This window comes from Rhinolophus sinicus, chromosome 14, assembly GCF_057876585.1.
Source record: "Rhinolophus sinicus isolate RSI-liver-muscle chromosome 14, RSI-T2T, whole genome shotgun sequence".
NCBI classification, from domain to species: domain Eukaryota; kingdom Metazoa; phylum Chordata; class Mammalia; order Chiroptera; family Rhinolophidae; genus Rhinolophus; species Rhinolophus sinicus.
The window spans coordinates 130,179,293-130,198,514 of record NC_142514.1 but is presented as its reverse complement, the minus strand read 5'-3'; the positions used below and the strand labels follow the sequence as shown (position 1 = coordinate 130,198,514).

The 19,222-nt window shown below is 33.3% G+C and overlaps 1 protein-coding gene across 26 annotated transcripts in view; it reads right to left on the bottom strand.

Annotated features, from left to right (window-relative positions):
- PICALM (phosphatidylinositol binding clathrin assembly protein) overlaps positions 1 to 19,222 on the bottom strand; it is a 90,764-nt gene that overhangs the window by 33,927 nt on the left and 37,615 nt on the right. For all 26 annotated transcript variants that reach the window (XM_019739589.3, XM_019739572.3, XM_019739570.3 and 23 more), the window contains exons 5-12: positions 15,422 to 15,515; positions 13,310 to 13,421; positions 11,097 to 11,203; positions 8,973 to 9,014; positions 5,463 to 5,548; positions 3,480 to 3,603; positions 3,066 to 3,202; positions 741 to 844 (exon numbers count right to left, since the gene is read on the bottom strand). In XM_019739589.3, the coding sequence (XP_019595148.2) occupies positions 741 to 844; positions 3,066 to 3,202; positions 3,480 to 3,603; positions 5,463 to 5,548; positions 8,973 to 9,014; positions 11,097 to 11,203; positions 13,310 to 13,421; positions 15,422 to 15,515 (806 nt within the window). The remainder of the gene's footprint in view (positions 1 to 740; positions 845 to 3,065; positions 3,203 to 3,479; positions 3,604 to 5,462; positions 5,549 to 8,972; positions 9,015 to 11,096; positions 11,204 to 13,309; positions 13,422 to 15,421; positions 15,516 to 19,222) is intronic.

Sequence of the window (19,222 nt, the reverse complement as noted above, 5' to 3'; positions counted from 1 at the left end):
AGTATTTGTAAAACAATACTTACATATATACAAACAAAATCACCAAACCTAACCAAAGGAAATGATTTGAAAACATACTAAATGTCCAGGCAAAACTGTTTAAAAATTCACGTAAACTAGGCTCACTCCTTCAAAGATGCCAAGGTCATGGTCATATGGTCACCTCAAGACCAAAGAACTACTCAAGGGCACCAAACATTCCTGTTGCTAATTTTTTGAATACCAAAATCTTATAAGTCTGAATTAAATCAACATCTAAAGTATAAGTAGGATAAGTTTATCATGACAATCCTTCCTAGTCAGAACAGCTCACTGCCTGGTAACACCATCTGAGTTTTATTAGAACTTTATCATATACTTACACAAGGTGAGTTTTTTTTCTCCTGCAAGTAATTTTTTTTTCCCTATACCAAAAGTAAAATAACCATTATGCATTTACTGATTATAGAATAGAAATGCAATACTAGAAGAATGATTTCATACTTAAACATACATTTGGTCCATCTTCTTCATCTTCATTAAACCTCATTTCATAATTTAATTGAACTTGAATTCCAAAATTACTTTATAAATAAGTGAAAAAGTCTTCAAGGAGCAAAATGACTTTATTGTCATTTTTAATATTTTTCAAGTTCTCATGTATCAAGTGTAACCAAAAACTGTACAAATAAATGAAATACCACAGAATAGGAAGGGGAGATGCCTCTATAACATATAAAGTAGAATTCTTTAATGCTTACCTCCCCATGTATTTGCTACCTGAGAAGCACTTGACATAGGAAGTACAGGTGGGTGAAAAGTTGGCTGCTGCAAATCAAGCAGATCATTTGGTAGCTTTGATGTGCTAGGAAAATATTTTGAAAAGATGGTTTATTCAATAGGTAAACTTTGCTACATTAGCCACTCCCTTCTATCCCCGCCCTCCAGTAAATAAAAACATTTTTTAAAAAGTGAGAGAAAGCCCCATTAATACATCTCAAAAGGAGGAACAGTTTCAGCTAGGCAGCAGTTGCATATTCCTCATATAACAGCACACCCCAAGGAGGCCTAAAAAATATTCAAATACCATATCTTAAGTTTACAAAGGATTCAAATAATACCCCTCTGGAAAGGATCAGTAACTTCCCCAGTAAAAAACTGATTTCTTTATTGACATGAACCTAAACAACGTGATTCTGAAATATAAACATCATGGAAATTTTAATTTTTGAAGGAAATTTGTTTTCCTATTTCTAATCTTTCAAGAACTTCAAGTGCATTTGCAATACCAATACCCCTAACAAAGTAAAATACCTGTTAACCTCACCTCTACTGCTTTACAACACAGGCAAAAATTATCCATGCATATATGACATCAATTTAAGCAGATTCACCCCATTACACAACTCCAGGGGGCACTACTTACATGATGTATTTTTTACCACAAGACGTTTATGTGATTAAGGAAAATCAACTCAAAAAAAAAAAAGTCCCAGAGTTTCCATGAATTGAGACGTTACATGTGTACATAGCACAGATCACTTTTATACTTACTCTAAAACAAAGTTTTGAAGGCATGTCTTTCTGACATATAAAAAACAGTTTTATAGGTAGATAAATAAAAATGCAAATGGATTTAGTTGCTTTGAGGAAAAATAAAAAATATGCAATAAGCATTTTGTAATAGGCTGTAAGATTTGCCCACAATTACTATTAAAAAGGTGAAAACTTTTGAATGTTTTAAGTGAAATATAGTCAAATCAGTTCTTTATTTAGTACTTGTTTCAACTGCAAACAATCAGCATGCTTTTTCATTTATCTCCCCATGACAGACTTGTTTTCAAGGTCCCCAAATGGAAAACTTGACACTCAATGGGTTCAATGTTATTTTATTGGGGACTAAGGAAAGCAGCATACAAAAACAAAACCAAACAAAAAAATATAGCGGAGAGAAAAACATAATTAAATTCAACAAACATCTACTAAGACTTTAGGGAGCAGGTAGAAGTTGAGTTAGTATAAGTTATACTGAGCTGCGATAGGAGTCCGCAGGTGGACAGGAAGACCTTTCAAGGATGAATTAATAAAATAAACAGCAACAATAAAATCAAAGAAAAGCAAGCAAACAAAAAAACCCCATCTCACTCTATGGTGCATTCATCATGTGCTAATAACAACATATACTGTGCTAAATCCTATACTTGTCATCTGGAAGCCTGTTGGAAATGAAAATTCTTGGTCCTCACCCCACACCTACTGAATCAGAAACTGGGGGTGGGGCTCAGAAATCTGTGGTTTAATTAACCCTCCACGTGATTTTGATGCTTGCTAAAGACTGAGAACCCCTGACCTATATCACACATTATCTTGTTTGGAAACTGAGGTGTCTTTTTTGTTTTTTGTTTTTTAAAGAAGATTAAGAAATAAAGAGAGCTAGGATTCAAACTGAACTTCCAAACTTCTACTTTAAACTACTGTGAGGTAAAAGACAGGACATATCTGAAAAAGCCAATTATTCTAATTTGCCTGGAAATATCACATTTCCATTGTTAAGTAGCTAAACTTAAGCAACGAAATTATTGAAGTTGGTTTGGTAGGCTTCAATACCACAGAAATCTGGCAACTAAACTTTTACTATATTCCAGGGTACTGATTTTAACACCAGGAATAGACATGTAAGACACTTAATATCCAATGAAAGGATATTTTGAAATATTAGTATGTTTAATGCCCATTACACATATCTGCAAGAGTTATAAGGGGTCCTGAACGATTAGATACTTCATAAATGTTTTTAATTATGATTAACTTTTATACAGTGAAATGTTTGCCAGAGATAAAACACCATATTCCAATTAGTATAAATTTATAATTTAGCCATCTTCCATTTCCTAAGTATACAAAATGAAAACTCTTATCACTTTATATTTAGTTATCTACCTCCACCACCACTTTATCACCACCTCCTTTGCTTGAATTTATGATTAAAACTGGTAAGTCAAACTAAACCTGAAAAGCTCTGCAAAATTTCTCTGAGGACTCTTTAAACCTAAGTATTTCGAGGGAGTCTTTAAGCCTCCACCTACCTGTTAGAAGAACTAGGGGTAGAAAATATGTCAATGGCTGGTGCAGTCATTACACCCCCTGCTGAGGTGGACACAGGAGAGGCTGCAGTTGTTAAAGAGGTAAGCGGTTTCTTTGCAAGTTCTTTTAGGCGCTGTTCCTGTTGAGAAAGGTAACTACCATAAGGAATCCAGAAACCAGATTTCTTTGTATGGCCTCTGTAAAAAGCTAATTTTCTAATTTTGTTTCGACAGCAGAAAGGTATTCACTGACTGTTTACTAGTCATTCAATGTTGGGATGAAAAATTAGACTATGTACTAGATGTCACCCCATTTGGATAACTACACATTAAATATAGTTAGTTTCTATAGAGGTCCTAATTACTTTATGAACACATGTACCTGTTTTTCCAAATAAAGAGAATGCACACACCTACCTTTAAAGCTTTTAAACGAGCCTGTTCTTCCTCTAATGCTGCCTGCTTTTCCCTTTCGTCCACTTTGGTAAGAGACAGGCCAGTACTTGCCAGGGAAGATACTGCATTGGAAAGTGTTGTCGCCCTAGAATAATTGGACAAAGGTAATTTGGCTTTTTGCCAAGCATTTCACATTACAACCTGGTTATGAAATGGTCTGGCAGCCTTGCCATGGATGAGCACTATAATTATGAACTTATGAAGTCAAAACCAGTACTTCATAGGAAATATTCTATCCAGTGACCTAGAGGATTATTAGCATTTACACACACTGCTTTAAATAACTGTTAGATTTTAGAAAGCCTTCACAATAAGGGTGGGACACTGCCTCTTCTAAACCCCAAGGGAGGGAACCCATGAAATTAGGAAAGAGCTCACATACTCCACGAAAACCCAGGTGGGTAAAAAATACTGAGTTTCTTACAGGAAATGATTCTCTGTTAACTTCCAGCCTGGGTTTTGGCAGTACTACTACAGAACACTAAAACATGAGTCCCTGTAATAAATAATGTGTGTAGGTATGTTTCCTTTTTAATAACCCAAAGGTATAGTTCCCAGAGGACTACAGGTCCCTTCAAAAGATCAATTTCATTCCAGTCACTGGTCCATCTGGCACCCTTTCTCTCTGCTACACTTTTGCTGAGTTCTAATTTCCTTTTCATACGTATTATACATGCACAAGGCAACATCTCTCACTGGCAGATTCACAGTAAGCCACCTTCTTTCCCTTATACCAAAACCTTATCCATATTATAAACCTCAACATTAAATTCCAAAATGCTAATTCTAGCAAAATGGTAAAGAATTATAACCAGAAGAACTAATCCTCAGTGACCTTTATTCATTTTCCTTTTATCACACACCAAACATAACTAATTTCTATTCTAAGCACACAAATGACAAAACTATTTAAATTTTATGTAAAATCAATTTTATAAATGAGCCAATATAGACATACAACTCAGAAGACAAGTAACATAGTTGTGACAGAAACGCAAGAGCCCAACAAATTTTATGATAAAAAACATGAGATAAATAGGTATCCCTGCACTACTCAGCTATATTTTCATTACTTTCTCAAATAACTGGGCCTTATAATTTTGGCTTGTACGTCTAAAAACTACTAGAAAATTCAAAGAGCATTATTTGAAATTAAAAACTATTAAAACTCAGTAACAACAGTTTCCTTTAGAAATTACTTAAATTTTTGTTGATAAAAATAAACCAAGTTCTGAAACAACAATCAAAAAGTCTAAAAAGCAGGAAGGTTCTCATTATACTTCAAACTTTTTCTTCATACTATTAAAAGGAAATCTTCATAAGAACACAACGACAATTACTCATGTCACCACCCAACACAGAAATCATGTTACAAGGTCAATGTGAGATGGTCTGTTACTTTCAACTTGCTAGACTAATTAGTCCCAGTCTTGGGAATACGGTCAAAGCTTAATAGACTGATTAAAATATGTCGATAATCAACCCCATGAACTAGCATTAGTGAAAGATGATGAAATTTGATGTCAGACATCCTAGGTTTGAGGTCCAGAGTTACTACTGCATATTTCACAGGGCTGTTGTGAGGGTTAATCACATTTGTAAAAGGCATCTTATAAAACACCACACCAATGACTGCATTATCATCTTTAAGAGAACTATTCACACTATTCTATTCACTATTCACACAATTCTAAACCAAGTAGTTACTGTCATCACCTTAATAGATGCTAATATTTATTGAAGACCAAGAACTATTCCAAGAATTTACATGTATTAATCCATTTAATCCTTGACTCTATGCAACTCTATGAGGATGCTACTGTCATTAAACCCATTTTATACATGATCAATCAAGATAAAGAGAAGTAACTTGGAACTTGAGCTAGATTCATCTACTCTCTCAGAAACATCACTCTGCTCTTTGCCCTATGAAAAATGATGTACCTGCTTGCAGCTGTAGAATCTTTGATTTTCTTTCCTTCCAAGGAAGCTAAATGTTGTTCCAAAGCATCAAGAAGACTGCTTGGGGCCTGAAATTGTACAAATATTAAGACTTTCATGATAATCAGGTCATTGGTCAAAATAAAGCAAATATCATCTGACATAGGAGAGCAACACAAATAAATAGGTGTATTCTTCATGAACTAATTAACAGTGGAGTTGTAACTACCTAAGAATGACATTGTTCTTTTTATTACATGAGCATCAACTAGAAAGGCGTATAATATGATAAAAAATATGAAGACTAAGTAAACATGATACAGTAAGAGGATCCTGCAAGTGTTTCATTTTTTTAAGTATTTAACTTATTTGAATTTTAAATAGAAACATACTCCTAAAAGCTAGACATACAGTTGAGCATATTCCTGGTACTTAATAAGAAACTCCTGAGTAACGAAAAGTGTCCAAAAATAACTATTTTTGAATAGTTATTGATAAATGAAACTGAAGACTTAATATCAAGGAAATGAAAATTTAAAATCACAGTGAGAGACAACTTCTTACCAACTAGAATAACTAAGGTTAAACAGACTAGCAATATCAAATGTTAGTGAAGCTATGGAACAACTGCAAGTTTCCCACAATGTTGGTGGGAGTACATCCACCTTGAAAAAGGATCTGGACGTTTTATATAAAGTTAAATACACACCTACTGTGATTACACAAATTCCATTCCTAATCATTTACCCAAGAGACATAAAAAGTGTCTCCATAAGAAAACACTTGTTCAACAATGTTTAAGTAGTTTTATTTATAATAGTAAAAACCTGCAAATAATCCAGAAGTCCATTATTTGGAAAATGGATACACAAAACTGTGGTGAATTCACACAATGGAATAAATACTATGCAGCAATAAACAAGAATGAATTAGTGGTACATTCAACAACATGGACAGATCTCAAAACACTGTGATGAGCAAAAGAAGCCAGATACAAGAGTAAATACTTGTATGATTCCATTTATATTAATTTCAAGATTTGATAAAATTATTCTATAAGAAATCAAAACAGTGATTTTTTTCGTGGAGAGAACTAGGGAGTGACTGGAAGGGAACACAAGAATGGGGGTGAAGGAATTGATTTACATCTTAAATAGTGTGCTGATTACACAAATGTTTATAGTTATCAAACCTCATTGAAATAGATACCTCAACTTTTTTGAAACAAGAAAGACTAGCTTTTAAACTCTCAGGCTACATGTCAAATCTCAACTTAATATGAAGACTTACTTTGAAAACATCACCTTTTCAGTGATCTAAGAAGGAACACTACCTTTAAGTGAAGCAAATTTGGGGTAATTTGGCATTTAATTACCCCAAATATTCTTTAGGATTTGAGATACAAAATTTCTGGATTACAGAGATCTAAAAACAGTAGCTAATTTCTCTAACCATTATGTCTTGAACAACTTCCTTCATCCTGCATCTCTCTCTCTCTCTCTCTCTCTCTCACTCACACACACACACACACACACACACACACACACACACACACACACACAGCACAAGGCAGATACAGTAGCAGTAGAAAATTAAAACAAAAATTTTAGATTGTAACACTGATTTCTATGTTGAACTGAGAACACGTGTGCAAGTCACACAACCCTAACAAAATGTTCGCTAAATCAGCAGGCGAAGCACTGGTTCCAAGAGCTATTGTCAGAGACGATGAGAATGTTGGTAACAGTTAACGTTTTAAAAGTTCTTATAACACAACAGGCACTATGCTAGCTACCTTCTATATAAGCACTGACTATAAGGAAGACACTACTAGTGTATCCTATTTACAAATAAATAACCTCAGTGAAAATTTAAGTTACTTATCGAAGATCATGTATCTGATAAATAGCAGGAGCCAACATAAGGTCTAAAATATGTCTTGCCTGAAAGTCTACATATTAACTACTATGCTACAGAATCCTAAATTAAAATTGTGGTCCTTTACATTTTTCTGAAGGATTTAAGCTGAGGCTTACAAATATTAAACCACCAAGTTAAAATAGTAATAACAAACTATTTCTAAAGATCCGTTCTAAATATATCTAGCTATTCTTTAAAAGCCAAACCTACATTAGGAAGACTGAAGGAACGTGATACTTCACATCTTAAAAAGAACAATTTATAATAAAGAATAATCTCAAATTTCTACTGTTGTGCATACATAACCACCATCTTCCCTAAAGTATCAACAGCTTTGTTTTAGTTCACTTTCCAGTCACTCAGAGATCATCAATAAAGAGGGCGGTGGGAGGCTGGCCAAGCCTACCAGTTTCTCTACCAGGAATAAAGTACAGCCACATGACAACCTGTCCTAAGGCTGTTTCTGAAACAAAAGATGGGTGAAGGTGACAGGGCACGTGGGGTAAAAGGTTATGTGAAACTACCAAGTCATCTTATACCACATACTGTTCTAGCATGATTCTTCTCACATTTAGCCCACAAGAATGTACTCAATCTTCATGAGGTCAATGTATCTCCAATGCAGAGTATTTCCCTTACATGTAACCCATAACTAGATCTATTGAGTACTTTTGGCCTGAAGATCAAAGGGATGAATCAGAAAAAGTTGGCACAGAGAAATAAAATGAAAATCGTTATTTAAAAAGAGGTCCCACAACAATTTAAAATTAGGTACAATAGAAGTCAACTATTAAGGAGAGGGCGGATACAAGTGTTATAAGGATAGTTTATGCCAGGTACTTTCATTCTTAATATACTCAGTAAACAAACAGAAAAAGCAGAAAAAAATTGCAGATTTAAAGTTTTTTTACTAGAAATATTTTTGAAGACCGTGATAAAAACAATATAATAATATCTAATACTGAGTGCTTAATGCTGTGTCTTTTAGGTATTAACTCATTAAATCATCCCAACTACCTTATGAGGTGAATACTGCAATTTATCCATTTTAGAGATGATAAAACTGAAGTATAGAGAGTAACTTCCCCAAATCACAGGGCCAGCTAGTGGCACAGCCAGGACTCAAACAGACGGACAAAGCCTGCTCTCTTATTCCACTATCATGTTTTGAGGTTTATCCCCATTTAATACTCCTACCTGGGACAAACAGCCAAAGAGGAAGGTTTAAAATAAAAATAAATCCTGTATAAAATACTTCTCTACCAATAGTATAGTGCAAATTTTGTTTTTAAAATACTGTTCTCTAAGTTCAGATCTTTCTTTTTTTTACAGTGATAATGATGGGAAAGAAATTAAAAGGAATAAACTAAAGAAATGGTTTGTAGTGGCCAGCTCTACCAATATTAGAAGTGAGTAGATCATTCTATATAGTCATGATGTTAAGAACAATCCTCAGCAATACATCAAAATGTTAAAAATCTGTCAAGAAAAATTGCACTGATCTTAACAGCAGGGGCTGCATATTATTCATCATGTGTCCTTCACACCTAACAATACATAGCAGACAGTGAATTGATATAACAACACACTTACCTGTGAAAGGTCTGGTATATCACCTCTGTCAATTCCAACTTGCTGTAAGAAGAAGAAGTGTTGTATTTAATAGTTAAAATTATAATAAGTGTTTTCTAAAAAATTAGAAAATGACATTTATGACTAGTACTGTGAACAATATTTTAGATAGACTTCTTTGAAATCAGAAGAAAATTTAATCTCCAAAGATATCATTCAATATTTCCAAGGGCTCAAATATTATTTGTAGGCTCTAAAAGTTCTAACAGGAGAAGAAGTAGAGTGGGAAACTCACCAACACTATTAAGTTACCATCTCTAAATCTTCTAAGTACCTATACCTTGTCACATTTGGAAGACCCATCACCACTTCTAGTTGTCATATGATAAAAACACTATGGCAAAAATGAGAAAGGCTGATCACAAACAAACAAGTTCCTTGGGGGCATAAAGTCAAAGAACAAAACTGATGACAGTGACTTTGTCTTTCTCCATAAAGAATACTTTCCAAGGCAATCATCATAGATACCAATTTTTAAAACCTATGTTCACTCAATTAGGCCAGGTTTTACACAAATGCCAAGTGGTATCTAACCAGAACATAACTGTCTCCACAAAGCAAAGCAATACCAAACATGCTTTCATGACGTTCAGGCACTAAACAATTTCCAGCAAAAAAGATAAAACCCCTTCCTACTTATTCTAATACTCAAATTAAAGAACCGTTTTCCCTCCCTGTGGCTATGTTTCATTTTCTCATCATTCTCTCTTCCTTTTCTCAACCTCTCAAGGGCCATTTCCAGAATGATATCAGTAGAAAAACCTGATAAAATAATTCAAACTGAGATCTTAATAGCTAATCACTAGCTGAGACATTTGTCCCCTTGAAACACATTTGAAAAGGTTACTCATGCCTTTACTCCAAGAACTAAGATATAATGAACTTGCAATCCCAAAGACAGCTTCATGAAAGAATATTTTAGGGCAAGAGAGTATTCCTATTTCTCAGATCATATGGAACAGATGGTCTCTACCTGTATCAGATGTAGAGGTAACAGATGATACCTCTACATGTATCAATATGATCAGACTAAGTAAAACCAGCAGATCTGGAGGTAAATAGGGCTTAAAACTTAAGTCAGTGACTATAACTATCAAATCCAAAGAACGTTAAGAGGCCAAACGGAAAAGTCAACAAATTAAAACTTAAAGAATTTACTGAAATCATAGCATAAACCCTTTTCTTCTGGTTTTACTATGTGACTAACCCTAAGAAATGGAAAAAAACATTGATTTCTCCCTGAGAGATACTTTACATTGAAAATAAACTGCAGAAGACTTTATGAAATAGATGATTAATAGCACATGTGTTACAGAATAAACTATCATTACAGTAACAGAGCTAGCTAGAATCAACAACTTGCCAGTTCCAGATTAACTACTTTAATATAATTGATCAATTATAGCTTAGTCATCTTCCAGGATGAATTACCCCAGCAAGATGGTGGTGATGGCAGAGGGTAGAGAAAGGGTAAACAGAAACGGTTAAGAGCTGCCTCGGTGCAAGCAAGAATTATCTTGCTTGTAAGCATTACAACTGCCTTCTGTGGCTATTTCAGAAAATTATTTCTTAAGCAGATTTGCAAAATTAGATTATCCTATAATCTATATGCATGGTTTTCATAATCAATGATAAATAATAAATACACTAAATTCACTTCCATAGGGGAATAAAACATTTGGAATGATGTGGCTCCAGTTGCAAGTCTCACTGGAGAGAGACTTTCACTAACATTGAATAGTCTCTACCACATTTAACAGAATAAATCTTCTAAAATACATGGCTAATCCCAAACATAAAAATCACTGCCACCACTGTGTGCCACCTACCTAATTTTATAGAGAAATAACTTTAAAATAGATTACCTTTCAGTATTCAATATTAATTTAAATATGTAGGATACATTTTATCCAATACTACATCATATTCATATCATAAGAGAATTCAATACAGCTTATCAATATGATTGAATACATATCATATTTAAGATGTTTCTTTTTTCTTGAATAATGACTGATTTCTTTAAAAAACACACTTAAAGACGAAAAGCAAATTAAGAGACATAGTCACTTAAAGATAGTTTACCTCTGCAACTTTAAGAAACTCTGAGATTCGTGTCATCCTGGTCAGGAACTTCTTATAAATGTCAAGTCCTTCTTTGCATTGGTTCTTTTTCATATCAAAATATTTTTCTGCCAAAAGTAGATGTAAAAATACTTTTACTCACATCAAAATATAACACTCAAAAAAGACCAGTAATACCTCCAAAGAGATCATGTGTCTCAGAAAACACACTCACCCTATAGGAAAACATCAGTTAAATTAGCTTAATTATTTAAAGCAAATTAAAACAGACATGCTATTAAAGACAGTAAAATTACTTGACTTTACTCACATTACCAGTTTCTTCCATAATATTTCTTCCCTCATAATTCCCTACATATGTATTTCTATGTCAATACATATCACCCTTTACTCCATTTAAAACAGCACTAACTTCTAAGTCCAAATATTCTTACTAATGACATAGTAACAAAGATGGCTACTTAATCATGGCCAAATATCACTTGGAAAGTTCATTTAAACTTACTATATAAACAGTGATAAAGAGCTTAATTTACAGTAAGCACAGACTGGAAGACTGTGCCTTCCAAAGTTTTATAGAAAACACTCCATTTTTCAAAAGAAATAAGCCCAACTTCCCTATCTCCATGGACTAAAAAGCATCCCTGAGTAAGTTCGTGTTACCCCAGCCAATGAAAAACAAATTAAAATAAATTCTAAACAAAGTAAAAAGAACTGGGGGCAGAACAAGCACACTGGAATAAACACATTTGATATCTGACACTTGTACTTCGGCATTCTTTGCAGACTATTATTTGTTCACTCCATCCAAATCCCACTGGGGAAAAAAATGAGCATTCCTAGGCAAAATTAACTGCATTCCACATACAGTTGATCCTGAACAACCTGAGGGAATGAGCGCCCTGACCCCCGTGCAGTGAAAAATCTGCCTGTTAACTTTTCACTCCCTGAAAACTTAACTACTAATAGTTTATTGTTGACCAGAAGCCTTACTGATAACATAAACAATACATATTTTGTATGTTATATGTATTAACTAGTATATTTTTCACAATAAAGTAAGCTATAGAAAAGAAAATGTTATTAAGAAAATCATAAGGAAAATATATTTACCACATCAAAAAAATATACGTATCTAAGTGGACCCACGCAGTTCAAACCCTTGTTGTTCAAGGGTCAACTGTATACCTAATACACAATAAAGCACCACACATTCCTGAAAGACCTCAAAACACCTCATTCTTAAAAATAAATGTTTAAGGCATTTAAAATAATTATCAATTTTCAAATTAAGTTTAGAAAAAATGTCAATTTTACAGTTAAAGTTCATTATGAAGTAAGTTGTGAGGAAATAAGATTTTTCAGGGACAGAAAAATTCCAACTTAATTTTCAAGGCATTTTTATGTTTTTAAAAATTATAAAACTAATAGAAGAAAACACAGATGTATCTAAAAAATAAAGTTCATCTAGCTAAATATTCCAGTTCTAACAATAAGAACCATATTTTGCATTTTTTTTGCCCAAATTTGTGAGGGAAAAATAAGGACGTGCATTATACATGGAGAGTACTAACTCCATGTCTATATAAATGTTTTCAGTTCTTTTATTTATGCTTATGAGTTAAAATTGTAACTCTAGAAATCAATAATGGTATCTGTATGCAAAATAATACCCTGAAATACGATAATCGGTTTTATTAAACTTACAACAAACTTGCAACAACAAAGAGTTCTTGGCCTTCTATGGTACGTAAATATCGTATATTTGTTACCAGTACATAACATTTCTTACACGTTATATCTGTTCTTGTGTTCTGTAATTATTTGTTACATCAAATTTTTTGTACCACATTATGTTAAAAAAAATGGTAAAATTCCTTTATCATACAAAACACAAGTACCTAAATGTAAACAAACAAAAATTTGAATTAAAAAATTAAAACAAGAGATTTTTTCTCCCTGAAAGTTTGGGCCAAAAACGTGGGTGTGCATTATATGCGGGAACACATTATACACAGCAAAATATAGTAATCACTTAGCCTGTGTAACAGGTATACAATTCTTTTCTCCAAATAAATTGTTACAATAAATGAATATATCTCAATAAATTTCTACGCAGCTCTAAGTAACATGAGTTGTTATTTAAATGTATTTATTTATGCATATGACACAAGATAAGAAACAAAATGTCATTAAGTTACAGCAATATTTACCCAACAGGTTAATAATTCCTTCGTTGTATGCTGCAAACAGTCTAATGGCATCTTTGAACAAAAGCATGAAGGCAGCATTTATTACCCCATTTGTAAGTTCATTACTATTAACCTGGGGAAAAATAAGAAAAAGAATTAGCAAATCTTATGTTTTAAATAACAATGACTTCCTGCAAATTAAAATACAGTGAATTCAAATACTTAGGTGTATTAGGGAAAAAATAATTTATTTCTTGTAATCAGTTACAGCCAAATAGTGCAAAAATCTTAATCAAAGAGTTCAGATTTATGTTAAAGACAGAAGCAAACAAACATCCTATGATATTCAATTTAGTTTTGAAGTGAGAACAAAAGCACCTTTTAACTCTTGAAATCCTAGGCTATATCACAAAAGTGTTTTAATTAGAAGTTCATTTCAACATTAAATACTTCTAATTGTAAAATAAAGCCATTTCTAGGTGGAAGTTCACTTTGAATCATGAAGGATTTACCAAATATTTTAAAATAAAACAAATATTTACTAAATGGCTACTACAATCACCAAGGCACTAAGCTAAGCGAGGTAGAAGATACTTTTTAAATATAACTACACACACACACACACACACACACACACACACACACCTTTTCTCAATATGACAAATGAACTCATCACTTCCAAAATGGTTATGATAATAGGATTTTTACCTCATTTGGTTACTGGGAGAATTAAATGGTGTACTGAGTGTAAAGAGCCTAGTGTATAACCTTACACATGAATGATCAATATTTACAATTATTACTGAATTATGCTATACCAAACAAACAGCACTTGTCTATCAAGAATACTAGAAATACCTTTAGTTTTATCTGAAGCAATCAATCAAAAGGATAAACTGAATGAACTTTAAGCTCTTTTATAGATAACACAAACATCCAGCTGAAAATGAATGTGTTGCTAGGTATAGAAAAGCATTAAGTACAAAATTGAGTAGTAAGCAACAAATTGGTAAATATTTGCAGAATACTAACAAGGCTGATTTCCATTATAGAAAGAGAATCCTAATAATAAAGCAAATGACAGACAATTCACAAAATAAAAAATACAAATGGCTAATAACATGTGAAAAGAAGCTCAACTTCACTTATCAGATAAATTAAGATATAATAATCAAATTAAACTACTGCAATATCCTTTCTTGAGCACTAAACCAGTAGGTATCAAAACCGAGGTATTATTCAGTGCTGGTAAGGATAAAAAAAAAAAAAAAAAGATACCTGCTGACAAATGATTGGCTCAACCTTTTTGGGGTGTAAACTGGCAATATTTTAAAATTTTAAATGTTTATGTTCCTTGAACCGCCAAATTATTTTTTTAGGCTTTAACCTTATAGAAATATTAAGCTGGCTATTCCTACAGAAAATTTTCATACACATTTATAATCTAAAAACCGTTATCAATAGAAAACAGGTTTTCAGATCAATTCCTTCACCTCTCATCGCTTTAGCTTGTACAATCAGTGCTCCATATCCACAGGTTCCATATCCATGGATTCAACCAAACATGGATAGAAAACATATTTTTTTAAAGTTACAATGTTGCTGATGTGTACTGTGTAGTTAGGCCTATGATGGCTGCATCTGTACTGAACATGTACACTTTTTTTTCATGTCATTATTCCCTAAGCAATACAGTATAAAAACCATTTACACAGCATTTACATTGTATTAGGTATTATAAGTACCGTAGAGATGATTTAAAGTATACAGGAGATGTGCATATGGTATATGCAAATACTACGCCATTTTATATAAGAACTTGAGCATCTGTGAATTTTGGTATCTGCAGGGGGTCGTGGAACCAATTCCTTGTGGATACCGAAGGATGACTGTATACTCCATAATTCTAGAGATAGAGAAACACCACCAAAGAAATCAGAGTAAATCTAAAACAATTATAAAAACGGAAAGTAATCTGATTTGAGACCACATTTATGAAAATCCTCAGCCAAACAGGGTATTAGTGTGAAAAAAATTAGTCTATGAAAACCTGAAAATAAAAACTCTAATCAACTATAATGATGTAATTTTTTATAATCTTAAATTATAAAAGCATTTGTGTAATCAACTTACATTAAAATCAAGAAGGGCATCCATTTGATTTTGAATGATTGGTACCGTTTTTAGGAGTTTTTCTGTGTTCATTGTCCTCATAACACCATCAGCCCTGTTTTTTTAAAAGAGAAACAATTGAGTGTGGTATTACAATCTCCATTTCGAACTCCCATCTGGTTCTCTATTTAAACAGAGAACAAGTTGCAATGAAACAGCACATATTTTTAAGTCATTATTGAACCTGAAACCTTAAGCATAAATCATATAGAAAACAAAAACAGGAAATACTTATGTCCAATATCAAGGTGCTCATTTAACACTAAAAAAAGATATAAAATATGACACATAAAAATCAAAGCTTATATTATATAGCCAGGTTTACAGTGTACTTTTCACATGAGGAAATCATCTGATCCTCACACTACTCGTGTGTAAAAGGGAGTTTTACAGATTTTTTTTTTTAAATTACCAATAAAAAAAAATAATTTGCCTCAAATCACTAGTTAGGACTTGATGCAACCGGCAGCTGAACTCGTCTTGGTGAGCACTGCTTTAAGGTATTTTATTCATTACTCAAACAGCAATGGCTTGTAATACAGAAAACATTGTAACTAAAATAATTTTATTATAAAATAAAGGACAGTTTTACCAAGTCATTCTAATCTGGCCATTAAAATAAGTGATACTTAAGAGGAATTTTTTAATAAAATATTGTTAAATAGCTCCAAAAAGATTCTTTTAAATATTTCTTTAGATATTTCTAAAGATAGAGAAATATTTAGTAGTACCAAATAAACTAGAATTTTATAAAACTAGTACCAAAAACACTAGATAAGAAGTACCTGAGCTAAGGTACACAATTAACACTAAGTACTTATTATATGTATATCGGGCTCCATATTAAGGGCTTGATGTATGTTTTTCAAATCCTCACAAAAATCCTATAGATGGTCTTGTCCCATTTTACAGATGATGAACTTAAAGGTTCGGTGAAGTTTTACGTCTACAGTCAGAGAAGTAATCAGTGGTAAGCTCATTATATAAACCCAGGTGTATTAGACTTCAAAACAGCGCTTTTAGTAACAGCTGGCACAGTAACAAGGCACTTTCAGAAAGTGTGGCAGGCTTTCCCTAATTTACAAATGACACATACTTATAAAGAGCTGCTCTATGCTGAGCTACCCCTTCAACCACAACCCCAGATGCCGAAAAACAATTAAGCAACACTAATGAAAAGCAACAGTAGTGCTTTGCTCAACAAAACAGAGTTTAAAGAACAAACACTAACTGCCTTAGGTAGGTAGCTATCAACCAGCTTTAGTCCAATGATTTTCTCCAATAAGATGTGTTAACCCACAGATGCCTGTTTCCTCCCAAGTACTAACCTACACTGATTGGTACTAAACGCTGGAATTTGGAATAAGGATACCATTACCTTGTTGCAACCCTTTATTTTCATACACATCACACTCTCTCGTTTTATCCGTCATTTAGTCCCCTCTTAGTTCTCCCTCCCTCCCTCTCCTTGCTGAGGCCACTTTTTCCCTCCCAGTCACTTCCCTTCATCACAGAAGACCTGAATGCTGGCTCAGTTTTTCTGGGTTAACTTCAATATCTATATGGACAGTCAATCCAACATCTTGATCTCAAAGTCCCTTGAAGGCAGTTTCTATTCCCATAGTCATCAGATACTGACTTCACTGCCTCCTTCGCCCCCCACCTCTGCCAGGAAAAAAAGACAAAATTCAGACATCTTATCCTATGATAATAACCTTGTAACTTTCCAGCAGCCTTGATCAAGTATCCCCATGGCAAAAACTATTCAACTTCTATGTATCAAACCCTCCACTATCCACATTGATTCCTTTCCATCTTTACTTCCTTCATTTAGCTTAGAATTCCACAGATCATTATTATAATCACTCCCTTGCAAATATTCTTAACTCTTGCACTCTCTTCTTCCCTTGCAGTCAACTGGCAAGTTCAAAATCCTAAGTGAGCAAACATTTACCTCCTCCATGACTACACACATGCAACTAAATACTGATAAAGAAAACCACACAACTGAGCAAACTTGCAAAACTGTAATAAATTTATGATCAGCCTCAAGTGGGGACTCAATTCACAAACCTAAATGCTTGAACACAATTCAAACCAAATGCATGACAATTCACACTTCACGCAGAACGCAAGTTTTTATGAAACCTTAAATAGATTATAATTAAATTCAGATACTTCTTCCCAAATATAAGAGTCATGGATTAAAGGCTAATCATCCACGTCCTTACTCAAATACAATACCTGGATTAGGCTTTCTTTTGCTTGTTATATAACAATGTCTTGTCACTTTAAACCGTACCAATTTAGAATTCAAGATTATTAAACATAAGTTAACACTACCAAAAAAATGAAATGTTAAACAAAAAAAAAAAAATGAAGGGACCAATTTTTAACAACCTACTAAAAAGACAAATCTACAGGAAATTTACTGGATCCATTTTTCATAGAACCATTTTAATGTAGTGTTTACAGTCATTTACTCAAGTTTTCAAAAACTATATTAAACATCCACTATATTCAGACACTGTGGAAGGTCCTGAAGATATGAATATAAGACTGTATTGTCCTCATGGATGCGACAGTGTCATATAAAATCTAACTACAGAAAGGCTTCCTCAAAGAAATGATGTCTGAATGAATTCTTGAAAAATAACTAAGAATTTGCCAGAGTAACAAAAAAGAGACTTTGTAAAACAAGTACAGTAGACCCTTGAACAATGCAGGGGTTAGGGACACCAATCCCTACACAGTCAAAAATCCACATGTAACTTTTGATTCCCCAGAAACCTAACTTCAGTTGTCCCTCAGTACCCACGAGGGATTGGTTCCAAGACTCCCCATGGATACCAAAATCCAGATGCCCGCGTCTCTTACATAAAATGGCACAGAATAATGCATACAGTCGACTCTGCATCCATACCGTGTTTCAGTTGTTTAACTGCATAATAATTCATTTTGATTTTTGAATATCCAATATTTCTATTAAAAATTATAGTTGGTTTCCACCTCACTTTTTTTTATACCAAAATTTATTCCCCAAATGAATCAAAAACTTAAATAGAAAATACTGAACCTATAAATATATCCAATGAAAACATAAATAGGCAATTAATCATTTTGGTATAGAAAAGCCCACTCTGAGTTTGCTTAAAGGACAGAAGTCATAAAAATAAAGATGATTTTAATCACAAAAGATTTTAAACTTTTAATAATGTTTTTAAAAAACAAGGAAAAATATTTGTAGCCCATGATAATTTTCCTAATATACAAATGTTTGTTAGTGTTTGCCATGTACTGTAAGCATTACACATACTATTTCATCTAATTCTCACAACAATCCTGATAGATAAGTGCTATTCGAGGCGTCCCATCTGTGCCACAGGATTCTACTGCGGTACAAATGGGTGATCTACTTGCCAGAACATCCATCCCTCGGCTTTTGGCCTCAGTCTTCTCCATTTAACCCACTGTCCTACACAAACAGTATCGTTTGTGTGCCACGATGTGAAAAAAGTTAGCAAGCTGATGGGCATGTAATAAAAGATCCGAGTTCCTAAGATATATGCACAAAAGTATCAAAGGACATAAACTATAAGAAGGCATGAGATATGTAATCCCCTCTCAGATGGTTCAGGAAAGAAGTACACACAGAATAATTAAGCAAATGTGACAAAAATGTTAAAAACTGGTGAGTCTGTAAGAGTAAGTCTATAAGACTTATCTATATTGCAGCATTTCTGGAAGTGAAATTACTTCAAA